Below are 24324 nucleotides of genomic sequence, written 5' to 3' on the forward strand. Positions count from 1 at the left end.
GGATTGGGAAGGGGGGTAATTCGGCCTTCGGTAAATTCACTCACACAACGCAAGCGTTGTTTCACGTCGGTGTTCTAGGAGGCCGTAGTATCACTTCGGTCGAATCGACCTAATCATACCGAAGCATCATCAAATCATAATGAAATAGTGTTCTAAAATTCCTAATATTGTGTTCATTTTAATCAAACTTCGTCAAAAGCTTGCAATGTCAATTTACGCACGCGCGAAACAGTAATGTCACAATTTCCCGCCAAAAACAAAAGCGGCCATTGTTATTTAAACACAGATTATGAAAGTGATCGCGTTCCGTTCCTGGACTTATGACGTACAGTGCGGTTTTGAAATAGTTTTGTCTTTTGTAAATACGTATTTTGGGACGGATATGGAGTTTTTTTTAAAGGGGGAAAAATAATCCAATGTCTTCTCTCGCCAGGGTGAGGTGAGAGGGAGTGTCAGACTCTTACTGACTAAAAATCCACCCTGTTTCTTCTCCTGCTTTTCGAGCCGGAGCCCCGGTAACCCCGCTAGGTAGTCCGCAGCTCCGGGTCGTCCATTGTACCTTTACATTATTTTTATATTTTTATGGTGTAAATGCACAATGAAGTGTATATAAATAAAATAATTAAATTACTTAGTCCGTGACACTATTACGAATGATAATAAAACTTCTAGTCCTAGAATTTTAATTGCGTTTTAAAACTATTCATTACACGTGTGTCTATTAGTGCTAAAGGTAGTGAGACTCGATTTCCTGGCAGAGTGAGTAATGCTATTTTTCTAACACCTGTGTATGTGGTTATTTTTTTTATTAACTACATATGTGCTTTTGAAGATTTTTTTTGCAAAAGGACACAATCTATTTCTGTACAAAGTTTCGTCGATATCGGTTCAGCGGTTTAGGTGTTATACCCTAAAAACATTATTCCTTTCTTGGACATTTGTGTAACAATCCATACACGTTACTTGTATTTTCCATAACTTAACTATTTCTTATTCTGCATCATTTTTGTTTTTGAGGGGGAAACTTCGTCGGAAGACGAGAGGTAGTGTCAGACTCTGACTAGGGATTGCAATCCGGTATGATTTTCAATCCGGCCGGAATTCACCGGATTGATGCTAATCCGGCCGGATCCGGACGGATCCGGCCGGATTTTAAAGTTACTTAGGGCCTAGTATTTAGTGGTTTATAGTTTTGATAATAATGTATAAAAAGAAAATAAAATACGTATTTAGGCTTCAGGTTTATCAGTAAGGGAGGTAAAATGGGCACTTTTTCACAATTTATGCATAAAAAGTCAGATTTTGTAGTAATCTACATTTATTGCCATTCCTATTGCTACATACTTTTGTACTAAATATCTTATAAAGAACTATTTTATAATAATAAATAATCAGTCTCCTAATTAGAAGGTATTGTATTCAATTAAGTCAAAAATGCCCAAGGCTCCCTATGGTTATGGGCACACCCGGTGGGAGGCTTATGGCTTGTAAAACAGTAACATCTAAGTAACTCCAAAAATATACGTAATTAAACATCTTAATTAATCAACTTATCTTAAATTAGTTATAACCCATAAAACCCCCTTATATTTATATTTATCAGCTGTTGTTTTTATTTTTGTTCCTTTTGATACCTCTTCTATGGCTCGTATAAAATCTTTGAGAATTTCAACTCGTAAACCAGTTCTGTAATTAAAAAATTTCAAATAGTTTAATTAGCAGGTAATTATAATTTTCAAAAACCTCCTATACGCAATATAAAGAAGAAGCATTGGACATGCCCAAACCTCCCTCACATCCGAATGCCCATTGCTCCCTCTGTACACAATTCAACACAATTAAGGGCATTTTATTTGTCTAGGTATTGAAACGTGAATTTTGATAGAGAGAGATAGAGAAATATAATAAAAAAACACATACCTTTCGTTTACTTTTTCTCTGTACTACGATCCGAATCCACAACAAAATATTTACTTTTATGCGCATAATCTTCAAATGTGTTTGTGTTTGACAACTGACGGAAATAACCATATTCTATGGATGAACACTGTTTTGCCAGACGGTAAAGTAAACTACCAAATAAGAAAAAGAAAAACTGTAGACAGGATCAGAATAAAAGGGGAGTGCCCATGTTCCCGACTGCCCATCCCTCCCCTACCTTCCTACAAGTAAGAGTTTGCTTTACGTTGAACGAAAACGAAATGAACGATCATAAACTGTTCGAGAATCGCCTGATTTAAGCTATCAGCCGTTTCCCCATAAAAATAGCCTTTTAAAAATATGATTCGTAGTCAAAAAACAAGACATTAAACTTCTTTAATGAATCAAATGTTCTCAAATATGGCAATGAGACAATTGCACACATAATACAGTAACTAGTTTGAGTTGTGTGTATGTGTGTGTGTTTAATAAACTGTTCAATGAGAGATCGAGGTTATGAGAGTAGATCTAATAATTCAAATGTCGTGGTAGCCCGGAGGCTACAGATTTTATTGTCAAATCTATGGAGCTTATTTTTTGAGCGGGGATAATTATACAATTACTTCTACTGCCTTGGGTGAGGCGAGAGGGAGTGTCAGACTCTTATTAACTGAAAACCACCCCGTTCCTAGTCTTGCTTTTCGAAAAGCAAAAGTAGGAATCGGGGTGGCTTTTAGTTAGTAGAGTTAGAGTCTGAGACTCCCTATCTCCTCGCCCAAGGCGCTTATAGTCAAAAAATTGCATTTTTATGACATAAGCAGGTAAACGAGCAAACGGATCACCTGGTGGTAAGCAATCGCCGCCGCCCTGGATGGGCACCCCAACACCTGAGGCGTTACAAGTGCGTTGCCGGCCTTTTGGAGGGTTAGGACTTTAAGTGATGTTGGGGAATCGGCGCTTGGAATAATAAACCTCACTCACACAACTAAACACAACGCAAGCGTTGTTTCACGTCGGTTTTCTGCTCGGCCGTGGTATCACTCCGGTCGAGCCGGCCCAGCAGTGCCGAAGCATGGCTCTCCCACACTTCTATGAGTAATAGTCTACACTAGTTAATATTTTGGTACTGAAATATCAACTTAAAATATTTAATAGAACAGACGCTTTGTTTTATTACATTAGCTAGTGTTTTAACTACATTACGATTGTTATTAATTCACTTTCGATTCATGCCTACACAATAATTTGATTTAGACAATAGTTCTGTCCTCATTAATTACAGTTACATAGAACGACCCCATCCGACGGCCATATTGTTAAAACCAAATATTTAAACACCACTAAACGTTTATAATAAACATTATCATAGTCTAAAATAAACTTTGCATTATCCAATCTAAGCGTTGGGTTAATTTTTTTAAACAAAGTCCGCCATGTTTGTGTTATTTCGCGCGCTCGCACGCTATTGGTCGGTTGTCTGACAGGAGCTGTAGTTTTCTTTTTTTCGAAAAAGGATTTGTTTCTGGTTCTGTGAGTATTTATAGTTTTTTTCTTATTTTTGATGTATTAAGAATAGGGTAGATGATTAATTTTTATTTTAATGTCCGTCTTGTAGATTATTTTAAATCATTACACACGATTCGTTTTATCTAAGTATCTTAGTGAAAGAGTCAATGAAATATAAAGAAAGACAAGATATTGCATTGTTATCAATAGATCACAGAATAAAGTTGTCCTGTGTTGAGCTGGATAGGCATATTGTAGTGTGTGTTTATAGGCCTCCTATTTTGCAGAATCTTAGTATTTTCAATTCAGTAATGGAAGATGTACTACGGAAAACATGTTCCAGTAGTAAACATGTTATAGTATGTGGCGATTTTAATGTTGATCTCCTGGAAAAGAACAATAATTGTACTAATTTGTTGAGTCTCTTTAAATCATTTGATTTGTCTAATATTTTCCTAGAGCCCACCCGAGTAACATCCACCTCGGCGACATGTATAGATAATATTTTTTGCAACTGTGATTATTTACATAAGGACATTGTAAATAGATTACCATCTGATCACAGTGGGCTGACAGTCAACTTTAACACTGTCACGACTGTACAAAATAGGGAAATTATGTTCAGACAATTCACAAATAAAAAAATTGAGTTATTAAATCACAACTTAAAAATGAATTAGGCAACCAAATACATGCTAGTGAATACCCGAGTGAGATTTATGACAACTTATTATCCATTATTAAAACACAGTATGATAAATTGTTCCCTTTAAAACGTAAACACATTCAATGTAAGTTTGTTTTTTGTGACTGGGCTACACCAGGTATTCGTATAAGTAGGGAAAAGTTGTTTGAACTTTACGGCATGAAACCATTTAATAGTAGTGAGGCTTTCCACAGTCATGTCTCCAGGTACTCAAAGATATTTAAATCGGTTTGTAAGCATGCTAAAGCACTTCATATTAGCAGTAAAATTAAGACCGCGGAAAACAAAATAAAAACTACCTGGAATATAATTAATAACGAGACAGGTAGAAATAAACCACGTAATGTTGAATTTAATTTAAATACTGAAAACGGACGCATCAGTACAAATTTAAAAGTTGCTCAGGAATTCGAAAGTTTCTTTAAGAATATTCCGCTAAAAACTACGGAAGCATTGAAATCGTCTCCATCTCTTTCTATCGAGCTTCTTAAAAGTAATGTTAAAGAATGCACTTCTGATTTCCGATTTCAATACACAAACCCACAAGCAGTCATCAAAGCATTTAAAGATATTAAAGTTAAGTCGACTGAAGATCTCTGGGGAATGTCGGTTAGGATATGTAGGTCTTTTATAGAGACTATAGCGCCTCATCTAGCTTTAATTTTTAACAAAAGTGTAGATCAAGGAGTTTTTCCAAATTTAATGAAACATAGTAAAGTAGTTCCATTATTTAAATCCGGTGATAGTGCAGAACCCAATAACTATAGGCCGGTCTCTATTTTACCAGTACTCAGTAAAGTATTTGAAAATCTGATGCTGCGTCACTTTAACATGAATTCTATCTTTCATGATCAACAATACGGGTTTACCAAAGGACGCTCTACTACTGATGCGGGGGTAGCTCTGATTTAACGGATTTTCGCCTCGTGGGAAGAAGCACAGGACGCTATCGGGATATTTTGTGACCTTTCGAAGGCATTTGACTGTGTTGAGCATGGGACTTTGTTGCTGAAGCTAGAACACTACGGCATTCGAGGGGTATCGCTAAATCTATTGAAGTCATACCTTCAGGATAGGCAACTTAAAGTTCAAATAAACAAAGTAAACTCACATGGGGCTAGCGTATCTATGGGTGTACCTCAGGGATCAATACTAGGTCCATTCCTATTTTTGGCATATATAAATGACTTGCCCCATTTATTCAAAAATGAACCTCAAATGGTATTATTTGCTGATGACACATCACTAGTTTTTAAAATAAACAGACGAACAAATAATTATGACGACGTAAATGATGCTCTAATGAAGGTTCAGAATTGGTTTACAGTCAATAACTTAGTCTTAAACGATAAAAAGACAAAATGTATTAGATTTGTTTTGCCAAATGTTAAAAGTAATAAATGTGACATATTATTGAATCGTGAAAAATTAGAATTTGTAAAAGAGACTACTTTCCTGGGAATCACCGTAGACGACAAATTGCAATGGGGTCCTCACATTACATCTCTAGCGGGACGATTAAGCTCTGCAGCTTATGCTGTCTGGAAAATCCGACAGTTAACCGACATAGACACGGCAAGACTAGTGTACTTCAGTTACTTCCATAGCATCATGTCGTACGGCATTTTACTGTGGGGACAGGCTGCTGACATTGAGTCTATTTTTATTTTACAAAAGCGCGCCGTCAGAGCTATCTACAATCTTGGTCGTCGCGAATCTCTCAGGGAAAAGTTTAGGGAGATCAATATTATGACCGTTCCATGTCAATTTATCTATGAAAACATTATGTATGTTAGGAAAAATCTAAACTTGTTTGACAAAGTGTCTGACAGACACAATTATGAAACTAGACATAAGGATAGATTGAGCCAGCCATTCTTTAGATTGTCAAAAATAAGTAAGTCGTTCATGGGATTCGGTGTTAAATGTTATAACAAAATTCCAGAGGAAATAAAACACCTAAATGAAAGACAATTTAAATTATGTATTAAAAAAACGATGTGTAGATTAGCATACTACAAATTGAATGATTATATAGAGGATAAAAATGCACGCTGTTCCCTAAAGTAATAATAAAACCATGTTATTTCAATTTGTTCTGTTAAATTAGATACAATCATTGTAAATGTGAGAGCCCTGTAATTAGCTAAAACTGTATTAGACTAGTAGAATGCACTTGTGTCAGCTTGGAGTTGTCATGCTCACTCAAAGGTCTCATTGGCGGTGGCACGGGCATTGGATCGCTCGATTCCCTGCAACATGGTTGAGTTGGGCGGTGCTGGTGTACGTGTCATGTTCGTGAACGGGCGCTGTCAACTGGGACTGGTCAGCTCCGGACTGCATTAAGATTGTTGTCCTCAGGGTTATTTTCTTTTTCTATCACTTTGACTAAATATTAGTTTTACATTGTTCTCACATAGTTGAAGCAATCGAAACAATGTAACCATGAATTGTATTGTGAATCTGATTGGAAAAGAGTAACCTATGGAGTTTCTTGCTCGTTCTTCTCCATAGGAATCTACACTTTGGAACGAGCAAATAGCTTCACTAGAGGACTGACCGACAGACTGACGTTATTAATATTATTATATTTGCTTTGACGTTCAAAAGTGCCTTCCTGGTCTAATTGAAATAAATAATTTTGACTTTGACTTTGACTTTGACTATTGTAATCTTATATGACAAAATAAAAAAATACGCGTCTAATAGATTCTTTTAAATTATTTACCTATTAAAAAAATATATAAAATGTTTTGACTTCAACTTGATAAAAGCATTTCTTTGTATTAATCAAATAGATGCGGGTTATTAAAATGATTTATTAAAAAGTGTGTCAGTGTGTCATTGTGTCATTGGTGGGAGATGATGATGAGGGTCCTAGTTAAAAGATCTAAATAATTATAAGCTGCAATTCCACAAATCAGATCTTATCTTCGCTATAAAAATATTGATCTTAATTAGATCGTTTTTAAATAAATACGCAAACATTTTATGTTAATGTGAAATCTGTTTCCTTTATTTTATATCAAAAACACCAATATCCGGCCACTATTTATCTAACGTGCGAAGTTAGTTGTTATTCGATTGTAAAAGTAAATATTTTGATGTCAATCGATAAGATGTATCGACTGATGTTTTTTCATCTTTTTTTCCTTCTCGAAAGGACATAATGTCCTTGTACTTATAAATAACCTGTATAGTACCTGCATACCAAAAAGTCTGTATCCTAAATAAACAAAAGCTTTTAATATATCAAACTAAAGGAGATGGCTAAATGACTGACCCAGGCATAATAACAAGAATACGAATTTCACGCTAACCCGTATCATTTAAATATTCACTTATGAATTATTTTGTGTTTAACTAATTCTTATAACTTGGTGAACAAAAATTAACAAAAAATAAGTTTCATAATTGATTTTTTTCTGTTGTGGTTTGACATGACAACACGGAAGTAGGTACTGCAAGCTATTATTAGGACATTAGTTTCCCCGAAAATCAAATCGAAATAATTAAACGAACATCAATTTTTAATAACGGTAATATAATGACTTTTTTCTGAAACCAAATAATTGTAAATGATCGACACAAAATATTTATTTTTTATATAAGATTGCACAATCTTACTATATATTTTGTGTCTGTCCTTGGTTACTTTGTGTTCATTATCTATACTAATATTATAAAGCTGAAGAGTTTGTTTGTTTGATTGTTTGTTTGTTTGTTTGTTTGAACGCGCTAATCTCCGGAACTACTGGTCCAATTTGAATAATTATTTTTGTGTTGGATAGTCCATTTATCGAGGAAGGCTATAGGCTATAAAATATCACGCTATGACCAGTAGGAGCCGAGCAGAGCAGGTGAAACCGCGCGGAAGTAGCTAGTCTAGTATAAGCAGAATTGTTTACCTATCTACCCCATATATAAATAACTTTCGGCTCAGGTACATCAAAACGCCTTGGTAAAAGTTCACAGCAATTCACAGTTTGAAGTTTTTGTAACGTTGTTTGACGTAGGAGCGCTACTTTATTTTCAGGATTGCGCAGATATGCCAAGTTTCTGTTCCTTCTTAATTACAAAATATCAATTTTTAATTATGCGGCCTTATTTATTGCTAGGTACCATATTTATACAATATTTATTTGTACGGGTTACGACGTCCATACTTTGGTTTAGCCATGTCCTTTAACTGCACTGCTGATACGGTGGCTGGATATTATATTTTTGTTTGAAGTGAGAGTCACACACTCTAACTGACTAAACACCACCCCGTTCCTTCTTCGAGCCGGAGCCCCGGTAACCCGCTAGATCGTCGCTTATGCTACTGTTTTCGCAGTGTTCGTAGTGTTGGCAACACTACAACACATTTCAAGTGTGGGAGAGCCATGCTTCGGCACTGCTAGGTCGGCTTGACCGGAGTGATACCACGGCCTCACTGAAACAACGCTTGCATTGTGTTTCGTTGTGTGAGTGAGGTTACCGGAGGCCCAATTGCCCCCCTTCCCAATCCCCGATTCCCCAACAATCCTTAAATTCTTAACCCCCAAAAGGCCGGCAACGCACTTGTAACGCCTCTAGTGTTTCAAGTATCCATGGGCGGCGGCGATTGCTTACCATCAGGTGATCCGTCTGCCCGTTTACCGGCTTATACCATAAAAAATTGGCAACAATACAACACATTTCTTTGAAGCAGTGGCCTCTATGTTAGCAATCGTGATATTGTTTTACCTTGTCGGTTTAAGGTCAGCGGTACTTGGCTATTTTCCTGCCATAAGTTGTGTTGACATACAAGGTGCAATAAAAATTGTGCCTATTGCCATATACCGGGGACAATTTCAAACTCAGTGATACTATGTAATTCTCCAAAAAATGCTAAATGCCAAATGAAAATTTGATCGATTTGGGAATCCAATCCCAGATTCCTTCAGATTCAGAATTAGTGTGGGAGGGCCATGCTTCATCACGACCGGAGTGATACCACGGCCTCATAGAAAACCGACGTGAAGCAACGCTTGCGTTTTGTTTCGTTGTGTGAGTGAGGTTACCCAATCCCTGATTCCCCAACAGTCCTTAAATTCCTAAACCCCCAAGTCGGCAACGTACTTGTAACGCCTCTGGTGTTTCGGGTGTCTATGGGCGGTGGCGATTGCTTACCATCAAGTGATCCCACTACTCGTTTACCGGCTTATACCATAAAAAAATATTCCTTGCTCGGCCTATAAGGCAGACATTAATGATCATTTTATTATCAGTAACTAACAAAGCAGTCTAGGACATTAAAAGAAACCTAGTCTAGGTTTCTAGTTCCCGACCTTGCCCTCCTATCATGTTCTTTTTTAAACATTAAAAGAATTATCCAATTCAATGCAGCCGTTTAGGAGTTAAGCGCGTACACACATTCGGGTGATTCATTCTAATTACATATTATAGGTACAGAGAATAAAATCTTGTTACCTATGGCCAATAGTTTATCAGTTTATTTTATGAATTAAGCATTACGCAACTTCTACAGTCTATTAATAGCACTTATTATGAACGTAGATAGCAGTAATTGTAATCTCTCATATTTTTTATACTAATTACTTTTCTTATCATATTTTCAAATGCGTCTAGATTTGTGTGTAAGTAAGATTTAATCTTACGTAAATATGTTAAATAGAATTTGTAAGCGGAAGCCAATGTTTAATTAAAAACCCCATTTCGTGAGCAAATTCAATTAATAAATAATTTAAATGTCATGAGTACCTAAAGCAAAAAGCAGGCACACGACACTAAACGTACAATGAAGCGCTTCAATCGCTGCGAACGATCTAATACAATACGAAGCGTTTAGCTAACGCAGCGATGAAAGCGCGGTCAGTGTAAACAGTTTGCACTCCGCGCGTTCCGACGCTCTCTGCATTGTCTGTGCCGTGTCACTATTCAAATTTGGAACGCGATTGTGGCGGGATTTTTTATCTTGAGTTTGACGTTTCATTTTCTTAATAATTCATTGTTGAGATTTTTAGTTGAAATTAAGTGATTTTTGTTATAAAAAGTGTGTGAATTTAATGTTATTTCGTTACTGGAATATTCTTTTGTGTTGTTGTGGTTAATTTTTATCTTATCTTTGTAATGAATGATAGTTAATTTTGTGTTACTGTGAATACTTCGCGCGTAATTCTACGTTGTAATATTAATGACATTTTCACAACTTTTTTAACGGGAATTATTAAAACAAAAGTGTGTTGTGTTCCCAAATTGTGTATTTGTTTTATCTTAATGCTAAAGATTAACAAAGTTTTGACCTCGCAAAACATCAGCTGTGGTATTTTGATATAAAAAGATAAAAAACTTAAGTGGCTCGAGTGATAAAACGTGAATTTTTAAACATAAATATGGATCTGTTTAGAATAGGATACAAAAGACAGTTTTCTCAATTAATACAGTAAGTAGAAATATATTTTTAACAATTTTACAGGTTAATTTAATAACTAGTCACTACATAGTATAAAACAAAGTCGCTTTCTCTGTCCCTATGTCCCTTTGTACGCTTAAATCTTTAAAACTACGCAACGGATTTTGATGCGGTTTTTAATAAATAGAGTGATTCAAGAGGAAGGTTTATATGTATAATACATGCATAATATATTAAAGGCGGTCAAGTAATGTATAATACTAGCTACTTCCGCGCAGTTTCAACCGCTCTACTCGGCTCCTATCAGTCGTAGCGTGATGTTTTATTACCTATAACCTTCCTCGGTAAATGCACTATCTAACACAAAAATAATTCTTCAAATCGGTACAGTAGTTTAGGCGTAACGAAAAGACGCGTGTTACCCTCGTATTTCAACACACTGCTCGGCTCCTATTGGTTATAGCGTGATGTTAAGTCCTAATTTTCATTTCCTCGATAAATGCGCTATCTCACACAAAAATAATTATTAAAATCGGATAAAACAAATTTTTCGTCAGTATCGATCGAGTATCGATTAAAAATATCTGTCTGTCAGTACAGTCCTCTAGTTACTCTATTTGCTCGTTCCAAAGTGTAGATTCCTATGGAGAAGAACGAGCAAGAAACTTCATAGGTAATCAAAACACTAACTGCCGCACTCAGAGACACTTAATTATTTTATTACTTACACTACTCCTTAGTAACGAAAACAATTGCTAAGGACTAGGTTAAGTAACCATTAAATGACTCTGAGTGTGGCAAAAACATATAAAAAATTGTAATATCCTGCGACTCTAGTGTCGAATTAATCTTTGCGACTCAGTAGGTTAATGCCATTTTACTTTTACTACGTAAAACCTGTTTCGAGTTGTTTTGTATTATTGCCATATACAGACACAGATACAGATACCTGTGCAGACTGGCTGCTTTGCTAATAATACATATATGTATAGGTAAAAATACTGGTTTTTGTGATGCATTTTTTAATTCAATATTGATTGGTTTGTCTTTGGATTTGGTAGTGATAGCGACTGTGGTAATTAGGAATTGAGATGATGATTGGGTGTGAGAATTAAAAATCTATTTAGTCCGTCTGTTCGGTAATGGAATAATATTATACATGTATCTTTTTTAATTTGTCATAGTTATAAGATAACAATACTTAGATAAAATGAATCAATGTTTAGAAGTGGGAGCAAATACGTCGTTTCTACGTATAAAATGTACCTAGAAGTGACGTTATGCAATATTTCAAATCGAAGTATTTGTAATCTTCGAAAGTATTTGTTTCCGTAAGATAATAAAAGATGCGGATCTAATGTTTTAAAATAATCTACAAGCCGGACTTTAAATTAAAAATTAGTCACCTACCGTCTTAAACCGCGCCGGAGTCCGCTGGTATTCCATAAAAAACTGCGATTATTTTACTGCATACAACAAGCGTTACGGACAATAACAAGTGTTTAGGAGCCATGCATAAATTTTGATTTTTGACCCCCTCCCCTGTCCTTGTCACAATTGGTCACATTTGTGAGGCCTCCCTAGTGCGACGTCCTTGTGACGTCACATAAAGTCACACTTCGTCCCCCCCCCCCTAAGGTGTGACGTAATTAATGGATTCGGTGGTATTTCCGAACCGATACGACCTTCAAACCTTCAAGAAAAGAGCATACTCCTTTTTAAAAGGCCGGCAATGCACCTGTGACTTCTCTGGTGTTGCGGATGTCCATGGGCGGCGCTGATCGCTTACCATCAGGTGACTCATTTGCTCGTTTGCCTCCTATTACATAAAAAAATGCCTCTTATTAACTTCATCATCATACAATCAGCCACGTACCGTCCACTGCCCCCCACAGTCCTCCCCTAATGACTACACATCGCGAGGTTGGAAGCGACCTGCATACAGCGGCCCTACGCTTATCTATGTAAAAACATATTGCATCAATCAGAACAAATAAACGGATTATGATAAGATCAGTGTTTTCCAAAGATTACACCATGGTCCGATAAGTAGTTCTTTGTAACCCAAATAATACTTTTAAACCATAAACTGGACTTATTGCCAAACCGGAGCCGCGAACAACCGCTAGGTTTTTTTTTTGAGGATCGAAAATCATCCCATGTTTTCTACCACTTTGGGCGAGGCGAGAGGGAACTCTTACTGACTAAAAACCACCCCCTTCATACTCCTGCTTTTCGAGCTGGAGCTTCGGTAAATCGACTAGGTTCCGTAATACCGGATCGGGCATCAGCCCTATTGGGCTCTATCTGTGGTGGACTGATGGCTCTTTGAAGCGCTCGCGGTACGTAACGTGCCTTACGCACAGGTCTGGTTCTGCTCGAACCGCAAGGGTTACCGGGGCTTCAGCTCGAAACAGGAGTGGGAACGGGGTAGCATTTAGTCAGTTAAAGTCTGAGACTCCCTCTTGCCTCACCCAATGTGGGAAAAGAGATTCGATGTTTTTCCCCTCAAAAAAATCTGCTAGAGGAAACAGTGTGATAAGCCAATAATCTGATTGTATTATCTTTGACATCTTATGTTATCAGTTGTTAACACTTCACACGTGATACGTGATAAACGAAATGCTATCTTAGTTTACGATTTACGTTTACGTCCACTGGGTTCCAATAAGCTCTAATAACCAGACTATAATCCCCATGGTTGGCAGGCGAGTTGGGGATCGTATTTAGGATCGGATAGTTGGTGACTACAGAGCAGAATACAATTGTCATCTGCCCTACTCTTCCGTAGGTATGGTAGTTTGAATTTAAGGAATTTAAGGGTTGTTGGGAAAATCGGGGATTGGGAAGATAATTAAGGGTAAATTGGGCCTCCAGTAACCTAACTACACAAAACGAAATACAACGCGGTGTTTAACGTCGGTTTTCTGTGAGGCCGTTGTATCACTCCGGTCGAGCCAGTCCAGCAATGCCAAAGTATGTCTCTCCCACTCTTAATTCAGCCACCAGAACTACACATGTGACAGAGACCTAGCAGCAGGTTTATCAGCGCTCTCTGATAAACCTGATCCTTTTAAACTGCAATCTCCATCTAACCTGTCAAACATGGAAATAATGGCAAACCCATAAGTCCTACAGTCCAAGAGTCACTCACGGGCTGGTCATCTAGCACTATTAGTGATATTTTCCATCCTCCTCCCTCCTTGCGTCGTTTATCCTCAATACTGAGGGTCGTGACCCCGACGAATAACTCTCTGGTTAACTATATTTCGCCATGTTGCTCTATCTTCGGCGATGTGGATGTCGCAGACTGTGGTCTCCAGTGTGGCACGGATTTGGTCCGACCAACGTATCGGACTCCTGCCCCTTGGTCTTTTTCCATCTACCTTTCCTGTGAGCAGCAACTTTTCTAGGTTATCACCTCTCTTCCTGGCAATGTGGCCAAAGAAGTCAAAGAATCTTCTTTGGCAGATGGTGGTGAGCCTCATGGGTATTTTCCATAGAAAACGTATTATTTTTAAGGCTTATGTATTTACTCAACGTTATCTTAGCGACAAGTCATTAGGAATACCGTAGCCAATCGGTTTATGGTACCTCTGTTTAAACGGAACGTTGTTACATGCTGAATACTCATTATACGGGAACATATTACTGTTTCTGATAGTTGAGACACGTGCTGAAACTAATTACACTTTTGTTTATCTAAAAGTATTGTTATGTATGTACTACGTTTAGACGTACTATCGTACGTCTAAAACAATAAAGACTTAGGGCTTTATTGTGTTTTCGAAAATGTCTTTTATTAATAGATTTGTTCAGTTTTATAGTTACTACCCTATGGTTGACTGTTAGAGAATGCCTTAAGGCATTAAGTCCGCCATTCACCGTATTTGTGATGAAGTTTAAACAAATAAATAGTGTATGTAACTATTTGACGAGATTACTCAACTAGTTTCAAAACTCAACCGGAGCCCATAGCTAAAACTAATAAGAATTAACTGCGCAACGCTAACCGCTTAGGTTATCGTGAAGGCTGCTCATCGAGTTTGTATGAAAAAATATTTAAATTGCTCCCTGAAAGTTCTACAATAATAACTGACACGTTAACGGCAACGTCGGATACTGGTGACCGGCGTTTAGCAAAGGATTTGCCTTCAACAGTTAATGGTTTAATAATAACAACTGATTGAAACTCTTTACAAATAATATCCAAAAAATTGTCATAATTCAAAGATTTAAACCTTTACATTATTGACATACTGAGAAAAACGCAACAAAACTTATTACACCTTTCACACCATAAATCTTCACCCTCCAACACCACAAAGTCTACTAAACGACCATCTTCTCTAACCACCCCCATTTCCTTGTCCACAGAGAGTCGAGCGCGGAGCTGGTGGCGGTCCGGGTGCCTATAAATGGCATGACCTGCATGTCCTGCGTGCGCAGCATCGAGGGTTCCGTCAGAGAACTGCCTGGCATCGCTTATGTTAAGGTAAGGGGTGTTAAGATTATGGAGGGGATATAGGGGGATCTGGTGCTTGAAAGGTCTTGAGAATTGGTTGGTATGGTTAGGGTGTGAAGCCTAGTAAATTTTGGTGTTATTCTATGCAGTATATGACGTTATTAGTTACCTTGTATTTCAATAAAAATTAAGTGATTGAGATTTACCAATAATTACCTCTTTTTATGTATTTATTACTATTGAGGCACGTCATCAGAATAAACATAAACATTAATAAAGATGAAGACACAAGGTTATGTGCTTTTACAGAAAGAAGTAAAAATTAAGGACCTAAGCACACCACGTTTTTTAAACGCGCCGTCGACGCGCGATTTTATCCTGCAGAGCAGTTAGTTGTCGTATGTATTGATACAAACGCGCGTCAGGTGTGCCAAGGTCTATAGGCTGCGTCTGACTTGCGTGCGTATCGCGTCTGGATCGCTACAAACGCTCGTCAACGGCGCGTTTAAAAAACGTGGTATGCATAAGCCCTTAGGTCTTGTTGTCTTAAAACAAAACTACCCGGCAATTGTTCATTGGAAACTCACTAATATTGCTAATGAGACTCTCGAAATAGAAAACGCACGCAATTATCAACCTTACAACCTACTAATTATATCACAACTTGGCTTGCAGGTGGAGTTATCAGAAAACGCAGGCTACTTCAGATATGAGCCGCGCACTATCTCGGAGGAGGCTATCCGGTCTCATATAGAAGACATGGGCTTCGAGGTGCCTACTGACACCACGGAGCACGAAACCAGGTCCGTCTACTCAGTCTTTTTGTCGGTCTACTTGGTCTTTTTAAGTCTACTTGGTCTTTTTAACGGTCTACTTGATCTTTTCAGTAGACCGACATTAAAAAGACTAAGTTTATAACCTCTTATTTTTGTGACTTCTAGTCACAAAAATAAAATAACAATTAGTTTGTTATTCTCGTGGTAGTAAAAGCTGAATTTTGCCTGGTTCGAAACGTAGGTTAGACTATAAATTATTTACTGGGTCTATGTTTAATTATAAAACGCATATACAATAAAAATGTAAAATTTTAACTTCAAAATAGCAATACACAAAATCAGCCTATAAGTATCCACTGCTGATCAAACCCTCTTCTCATACGAAGAAGGTTTGAGCATTAACCCGTTGTCTGTCGGTATATAAGACACAATAGAAAACACATTGTGTCTCGCGTAGATCTGCGTTCCGACAGCCAACGGGTACTCAATGCGGGTTGGCATGACGTTTCTCACCATAAACCTTTCTATTTCAGAAACCTGTTACCCAAAGAGATACCGACAGACCTGTTGATCGACATGTCAGGTACCGGCGAGATGGACGAGCAGGAGGTGCTGCTGTCAGTCGTCGGCATGACCTGCCAGTCCTGTGTCAATACTATTGAGGGTAAGTTTATTGGTCATTTTTATAGTCATCATCATATCAGCCCAAAGTCAAAGTCAAATCATTTATTTCAATTAATCCTAAATAAGGCACTTTTGAAACGTCAAATCGAATTATATGGTGTCTCCGTAGCTTCGGATAACGTAACAGGTTACCGGAGCTCCGGCTCGAAAAGCAGGTGTAGGAACGGGGTGGTTTTTAGTCAGTAATAGTCTGACACTTCCTCTCGCCTCGCGCAAGGCGGGAGAAGTCATTGGACTTTGTGTCAGCAATAATTAGTTGTTGCGGATCTGGGCGTCATGTGTATGTGAACTTGTATGTTTGTAAAAGCGCCCACGACCCAGGACACAATGCTAGTGTGAGGCAACGTTTTGAAAAAAAAAACATAAAAAAGTCAGTAATCCCCAACTCCTCTGCCAACAATGGGGATTATCAAACAAACACTGTTCACAATAACACCAACTTGTTTCTAATTCCAGGCGCTCTCCGCGAGCTGTCGGGCGTGCGATCAGTATCGGTACGTCTGGCAGAGGGCACGGCGCGGATACGGTACGGCCGCGGCACGACCACGGCGCGGCAGCTAGCGGACACCGTGTACGCGCTCGGATTCTCTGTTACTGTGCTAGCTGTGGACGGGGATCAGTATACAGGTCAGTTTGTATAAGTTTTGTTAATCCCCAGGTTGTTTGCCAAGTGTGGGGATTATGGTAAACACCACATTTGACAAATTATTGACATTTTACTAGCTTTTTGTCTGCGGTGTTTTGAAAATGTAACTACATTCCCACGGGTTTCTGTCAAGTGTGGTGATAAATATCTTGATTTAGCTCATGAGGTTGTCGACATGTGGGATGTAGATTCAGCAATCATTGTGCCGATAGTCGTATCTGCCAATGGCCTCATAGCCAAAAGCCTCGACCAACACCTGAGTAGGCTAACGTTAGACGGTTGGATCAAGAGCCTGATGCAGAAGGCAGTACTTCTGGACACGGCGCGTATTGTCCGGAGATTCCTCTCTCTTGAGCCCTGACCTTTTTTTATAATTAAAAATTTAAGATTAAATAACTAATAAATACTGATGATATTTATTGATATTGATGTTTGTTACAGAAACGACTTCACAGAGCAAGAGCGAGGAAGGATCAGGCGATGGAGCGAAACCACCTTCTCCGGTCAAGAGTAGGGCACAAGTTAATGTGAGTAGCATTTTAAGACCTATATCGTGCTTATTTTCTTTATGTAATCGAGCCGTATCACCTGATGGTAAGCAATCGCCGCCGCCCATGGACACTTGAAACACCAGAGGAGTTACAAGTGCGTTGCCGGCTTTTTGGGGGTTAGGAATTTAAGGATTGTTGGGGAATCGGGGATTGAGAAGATTGGGAAGGGGAATTGGGCCTCCGGTTGCTTAATTGACTTAAAAGACTGCCTCGTTGGTCGAGTGGTTGCACGTGCGATTGTCTGACAAGCGGTCTCCGGTTCGATTCCTGGGTGAAGCAAAAAATTGCCTGGCTTTATTTGTTGTTTCTCAGTAGTAGCACGGAGTCTGGAATTGTGCCCAGTATATGGCAATAGGCTCACCCCCTGACTGGGAGCATGGCGTCTCCTGTAATTCGGCTACTTGGAGGTCGGAAACGGAGGATGGCTTGAGGTCGGGGGTTCTGGTGCTGAGTGGTCCTTGTTGACTGGTCGTCCACACTAAGCCTGGTATTGATATCGATCCCCCGGAAGAGTCTGGGGGATGCAGGTCTACTAAGGAGGGGCGCATCGGGCCAGGGGGGAAACCCAGCACCCAAAAGTCCCCGTATCAGGCTGTAGTGGGATAGCGGCCGAGAGTGGGTGTTCAGTATCAGCCCGACTAAAATCAGAAATCAGGCTTACCCCCTATTACATGGGACTTATAACACAATTACTGACAAGTGAGTGTACATTGTATAGCAGCATTAAGTGCCGTAATGTGCACCTCTGCCTACCCCTTCGGGGATAAAAGGCGTGATGATGATACTTTGTTTGTTTATAGGGTTCCCCACCGGTGGCGGAGGGCGAGACCTCTCGCTGTACTCTCGAGGTCCGCGGCATGACGTGCGCCTCCTGTGTCGCCGCTATAGAGAAACATGTGCAGAAGTTGTACGGTATGTATAAAGAAGTTATAATAGGTTGTTTCCCCTTATAAATCTAATTGAGGATAGCTCTACTAGTTTCAACACAACAAAGGACTCTAACAAGAATCTCATATAGACTGCACGGTGCGGTAGCTGGTTCCCTGGCTGCCGTACAACGTGTAGCGGGTTTGATTCCCGCACGGAGCAACTCTTTGTGTGATCCATAAATGTTGTTTGTAAACGCACACACGACACAGGAGAAAATCCTAGATTGGGGCAACGTTTATAAAAGAAAAGGAAAGAAAAAAATATATTAATCTTTTCATGCATCAACAAATATCATTCACACAAATATTAATTCAATTTGAGACATTTCAAAAGTTAAGTAACTTTTGAAAATCTATAGAACAGTTCACAAAATTCACAGAAAAACGTATCGGTTTTTACTTATTAAAAACATCTCATTTAACCACAATTTCATCCACATACAGTAAAATTTACAATATACACTCTATTACAAAAACACTCATAACCGAACTTGCAATCACCATTAAGGCTCCCGTTCTCACTCGAAACTAATCGAGACATCCTCAAAAACACCCTCCAACCATTAATCACCACATCCTCCCCCCAGGTGTCCACTCCATCCTAGTAGCTCTACTGGCAGCCAAAGCAGAAGTGAAGTACTCTCCAGCGAAGATATCGGCGGCAGACATCGCCAACTGTATCACCGAACTTGGCTTCCCGTCCAGTGTGATTAGTGACTGCGATGGAAGCGGGCAGAAGGATCTGCATGTTGCTGTAAGTTACATCTATTACTTCTACATACATGTGTACATCTATTGCGTCGTTGGTCGAGTGGTGACCCCGGGCAAGCATTAATTTCTCAGTAGTAGCACGGAGTCTGGAATTATGTCCAGTATATGGCAATAAGCACACCCCCTATTACATGGGACTTATAACACAAATGGTGAAAAGTAGGTGTACATTGTATAGCGGCATTACGTGTCGTAATGAGCACCTCTGCCCACCCCTTCGAGCGTGACATAATAATATATTATGTCATTATGTGTGTCGATATCGTATATTTCAAGATCTCACACACAACTCCACGCCTTTTATTCCCAAAGGGGTAGGCAGAGGTGCACATTACGACACGTCAAGTTCTAGTAAGTTATTTTAGAAGATCGTTTTTTAAGGTCTGCCTTTTCATTTTGTCATAATCCCCCACATTTGGCAAACGAGATGGGGGATTACAGTGACGGGTCGTAATTTTAGTATATCAACAATCTGTAATAGACAAATACTGAATTATAGGTTTCCTCTGCACAGGAGGGACCAATTTTGACAATAAAATAAATAATAAATTAATTGATTTTGACAATTAATTAATTAATTGTCAATTTGTCAGGACTAATTTTGTCGGAATGTCCTGCTACCCAGTCTCTATTATATATTAACTAACTAAAGCCTAGGTCTTGCGTTATCATTATAATCCCCTCACTTGGCAGGCGATTTAGTGAATAGTTTAGGTTTAGGTAACTTAGTTAGGTCACAGAAAATTGAAGTTTGACTTCCTACATTATAATGAATAATATTGTATATATTTTTTTATATGTTTCAGATAAAAGGCATGACCTGCGCGTCGTGTGTGAACAAAATTGAGAAGAGCGTGCTCAAACTGACCGGAGTCGTATCCTGTACCGTCGCGTTGACTACCTGCAAGTAAGTATTGTACTACTATCTTACTAATATTATAAATGCGAAAGTTTGTGAGTTTGTGTGTATGTTTGTTAGCGGGTTCAGTGTTTGAGGGGGCCCGGAACTGCAGACTACCTAGCGGGTTTACCGGGACTCCGGCTCGAAAAGCAGGAGTAGGAACGGGGTGGTTTTTAGTCAGTATGAGTCTATCACTCTCTCTCGCCTCGCCCAAGGCAGGAGAAGTAGTTTGAGAACGTGTAGCGAGTTCGATTCCCGCACGGAGCAACCCTTTGTGTGATCCACAAATAGTTGTTCCGGGTCTGGGTGTCATGTGTATGTGAACTTGTATGTTTGTAAACGCACCCACGACACAGGAGACAATCCTAGTGTGGGGCAACGTTAAAAAAAAAAGATCGTTGGATAATCCCCTCCCCCCCTAGCCTAGCTTTACTGACAGACAGACTGACGGACACTTCAATTTGACGTTTCAAAAGTGCTTATTTAAGGATTAATTGCAATAAATTCTTTGATTTTGACCCCCCTTTTAAAACAAAGTATTCACAAATTACCCAATTATTCCACCTAACAATGACTAAATATTCCAATATGTTGTTTACAGAGGTAAAATAAAGTACAACGCGGAGCAGATCGGCCCGCGGTCTATCTGCGAAGCTATCAACAGCCTCGGGTTCGAAGCCAGTGTGGTGACGCCGCACAACAGGGGCACTACTAACTATTTGGAACATAAGTGAGTATTTATTAAACGGCTATATAGGTACAGCGTGTAACAAAATACCCATATACATCAAGAAGCACTGAAGAATACAGGTTGAATAGAATCTCTACACAAAGTTTCAGATTAAAACACGTTAAAAAAAAATTAGTACCAAATACTTGGTGTCGCATGGTTCTTGATTTTAAATCATAGAAACGTATCACAACACTACAGGGGTCACTCGCTAATTACCTGTATCTATACAAACGAAAAACCAATGGTAGCGAAACGTAGTTCGCCGGGTTTGCTAGTTTTGATAAAAATTATAAAAAAGGTCTAATCGCCGTACTCAGAGTTATTTAATGGTTACTTAACCCAGACCTTAGGAATTGTTTTCGATACAAAATCGTTACTAAGGAATAATTTAAGTAATCATTAAATGTCTCTGAGTGCGGCAGTAAGTGATACAACTTAATTACACTGCTAGGGAGTGGAACTCCTTGCCGGAGTCTGTGTTTCCTGATGGGTATAACCTGGGTGTCTTCAAGGCCCGAGTGAATAGGTTGCTTATGGGCAGACGTGCTCCATCGTAGGCCGCATCATTGCTTACCATCAGGCGAGATAGCGGTCAAACGTCGGCCCATTTAACATAAAAAAAAAATAATACCAATCTTCTTCAACAGAGAAGAGATAAAGAAATGGCGCAACGCGTTCCTAATCTCCCTGCTCTTCGGCGGTCCCTGCATGGTGGCCATGGCGTACTTCATGGCGACCATGTCCCACGGACACAGCGCCAAGGACATGTGTTGTGTCGTGCCGGGGCTCAGTCTCGACAACCTCATCATGTTCCTGCTTTCCACTCCCGTGCAGGTAAGGATTTTTAAAGATAAATGCCATGCGGGACGAAATCTCCCCCCCCCAAGATGTCTTTTGGGGGGGACGAAATCTCCCCCCCCCAAGATGTCTTTTGGGGGGGACGAAATCTCCCCCCCCCAAGTTGTCTTTTGGGGGGGACGAAATCTCCCCCCCCCCCAAGGTGACCTTTTGGGGGGGGGGAATCATCCAATGACTTCCCCCGCCTTGGGTGAGGCGGGAGAGAGTGTCAGACTCTTACTGACTGAACAACACCCCGTCCGCTGGTGGCCATGGCGTACTTCATGGCGACCATGTCCCACGGACACAGCGCCAAGGACATGTGCTGCGTGGTGCCGGGGCTCAGTCTCGACAACCTGATCATGTTCCTGCTTTCCACGCCCGTGCAGGTAAGGATTTTTAAGATATTTTTGATTACCGGGGCTCCGGCTCAAAACAGGAGACCGGGAACGGGGTAGTTTTTAGTCATTAAGAGTCTGACACTCCCTCTCACCTTACCCAAGGCGGGAGAAGTCATTGGACGATCCCCCCCCCTCCCCCTTTTTCAAGAAAAAAAAACTCTTTTGTGGGTATATTATAAGATGATGATGAAAATGATGATGATTACAGTTACGACAACAGCTTGTAGATTCAACAATGTACTTTATGCAGAGTAGAGTCAATGTTTATTTAACTTCTTTATGTTCTTAAATTGAATTAACTGGTCCGGGGTACGAAATGTCTTCACTATTGTAATCTTCAAACACTACCTCCCATTAAAGCCATGGCATATACTTTTAGAACACGCTCTATAGTTACATAGTCTTTATTCCCTTACAATAAGGTTCACAATACACTTCAAATAAAAAATAACTGAAAATATTTGCTTTCACAGTTCATAGGCGGCTGGCATTTCTACAAGCAGGCGTACAAAGCGCTGAGACACGGGACTTCCAACATGGATGTACTTATATCCATGACTACTACTATCAGGTAATTTACCATAATATACATATAAAATAAAACGACATTTAATAAAATAGGAGCCGCCCTGTAGCGGCATGGTCCAAGCTACCGGTCTGTAGGTAGGGCCCAGTTTGGCTGAAGCCTGATTCGGAGCTGCGGAATACTTAGCGGGTAACCGGGGCTCAAAAAGCAGGAGTAGGAAAAGTCATTGGATGACATTCCCCCTTCAAAAAAAACCGCCGGTGGCTTTAGAGACAGAAACCTTCTCACAATACGTGCCGTTTCGAGGAGTACTGCCTTCTGCATCAGGCCGTTGATACATCCGCCTAACGCCTAACCAGCTTCTTAAGGTGGTATCATTATTATTATTACTAGAGCACCTGATGGTAAGCAATCGCCGCCGCCCATGGACACCTTTGTCGGCCTTCGGTAATGAATTTAAGGGTGCGATCGAATCGGGGATTGAAACATTGGGAAAGGGGGTTATTAGGCCTCCTGTAACCTCACTCACACAACGCAAGCGTTGTTTCACGTCGGTGTACTGCTCGGCCGTGGTATCACTCCGGTCGAGCCGTTCCAGCAGTGCCGAAGCATGGCTCTCCCACACTTAAGTTAGGAATTTAAGGGTTGTTGGGGAATCGATGATCGGAAGGGGGCAACATTCCGCGACACACGACGCGGCGACTGTCGCGCTGCTGGCTAGCTAGAGTAGCGCGCCCATCGCGCACTCTATCTGGAATCACTTACTTGTACCCTTTGCTGTCACTTACTCAGTACTGAAAATAAAAATATCTTTAAGTATCTTCTATCTTAGCTTACGGGACCCTAACAGTGCTTTTCCACCAGAGATGTGCTATGTATCGATAGTAGGAAAGCTATTCATAGTACACGTCCATAGCACGCATCTTTCCATATAAAAAAACATAGCTTAGCTGAACCCGTTTCCATCAGTGCTACAATGAATAATATTATGATTGGTGGAAGCCAAGCCAAACGCATCCACAGCAACGTAGCATAGCACATCCCTGGTGAAAATGTACCCTGAAGAGTTTTAAGTTATCATATCTAATAATGACTGCACGGTTGTCGCGGTGGCTGGGCAACTAACTGCCATGCAGGTTCGACTCCCGCACGGAGCAACACTTTGTGTGAGTCACAAATTATTGTTCCGGGTCTGTGTGTCATGTGCATGCCCAGCAAACATTTTTGTCATATAATCAAACATTTATATAACTTTGAGTCGTATTAAAGTTATTTTACAGTAGTTTTTATAACTCTTCGTCGTGTACTGGTGCCTTATCTGACCGAATAGTCATATACATTTTTGGTCGTATTATAATGTCATATAGACGTTATAACAACTTTTTTATACAATCGTCGTATAATAGTGTCTACGACGACATCTTTATAACTTACATACACAACTGTTTCGTCGTGTAAACGTTTTCGTAGTATAAACGTCGTAATACTGACAATTTTGTCATATAATTAACTTTTACACGACTGCTATACGGACAATTGTTGTTTAAACGTAGTATTAATAACCATTACATATAA

The 24324-nt window shown here is 39.6% G+C and overlaps 1 protein-coding gene across 31 annotated transcripts in view; it reads left to right on the forward strand.

The window, feature by feature from the left end:
• The window catches only part of LOC118280338 (copper-transporting ATPase 1), an 82423-nt gene that overhangs the window by 37530 nt on the left and 20569 nt on the right, over window positions 1-24324 (forward strand). For 11 of the 31 annotated variants that reach the window (XM_050701846.1, XM_050701840.1, XM_050701868.1 and 8 more), the window contains exons 1-12: window positions 10409-10559; window positions 14907-15024; window positions 15670-15797; window positions 16304-16434; window positions 16911-17081; window positions 17542-17627; window positions 18452-18563; window positions 19168-19334; window positions 20158-20258; window positions 20854-20982; window positions 21633-21819; window positions 22697-22794. In XM_050701846.1, coding sequence (XP_050557803.1) covers window positions 10510-10559; window positions 14907-15024; window positions 15670-15797; window positions 16304-16434; window positions 16911-17081; window positions 17542-17627; window positions 18452-18563; window positions 19168-19334; window positions 20158-20258; window positions 20854-20982; window positions 21633-21819; window positions 22697-22794 — 1478 coding nt within the window. In that variant the 5' untranslated portion in view covers window positions 10409-10509. Of the gene's footprint in view, window positions 1-10408; window positions 10560-14906; window positions 15025-15669; window positions 15798-16303; window positions 16435-16910; window positions 17082-17541; window positions 17628-18451; window positions 18564-19167; window positions 19335-20157; window positions 20259-20853; window positions 20983-21632; window positions 21820-22696; window positions 22795-24324 lie in introns of those variants that run through there. The other 20 variants (XM_050701856.1, XM_050701850.1, XM_050701851.1 and 17 more) reach the window with 4 other exon arrangements.

This window comes from Spodoptera frugiperda, chromosome 21, assembly GCF_023101765.2.
Source record: "Spodoptera frugiperda isolate SF20-4 chromosome 21, AGI-APGP_CSIRO_Sfru_2.0, whole genome shotgun sequence".
Lineage (NCBI taxonomy): Eukaryota > Metazoa > Arthropoda > Insecta > Lepidoptera > Noctuidae > Spodoptera > Spodoptera frugiperda.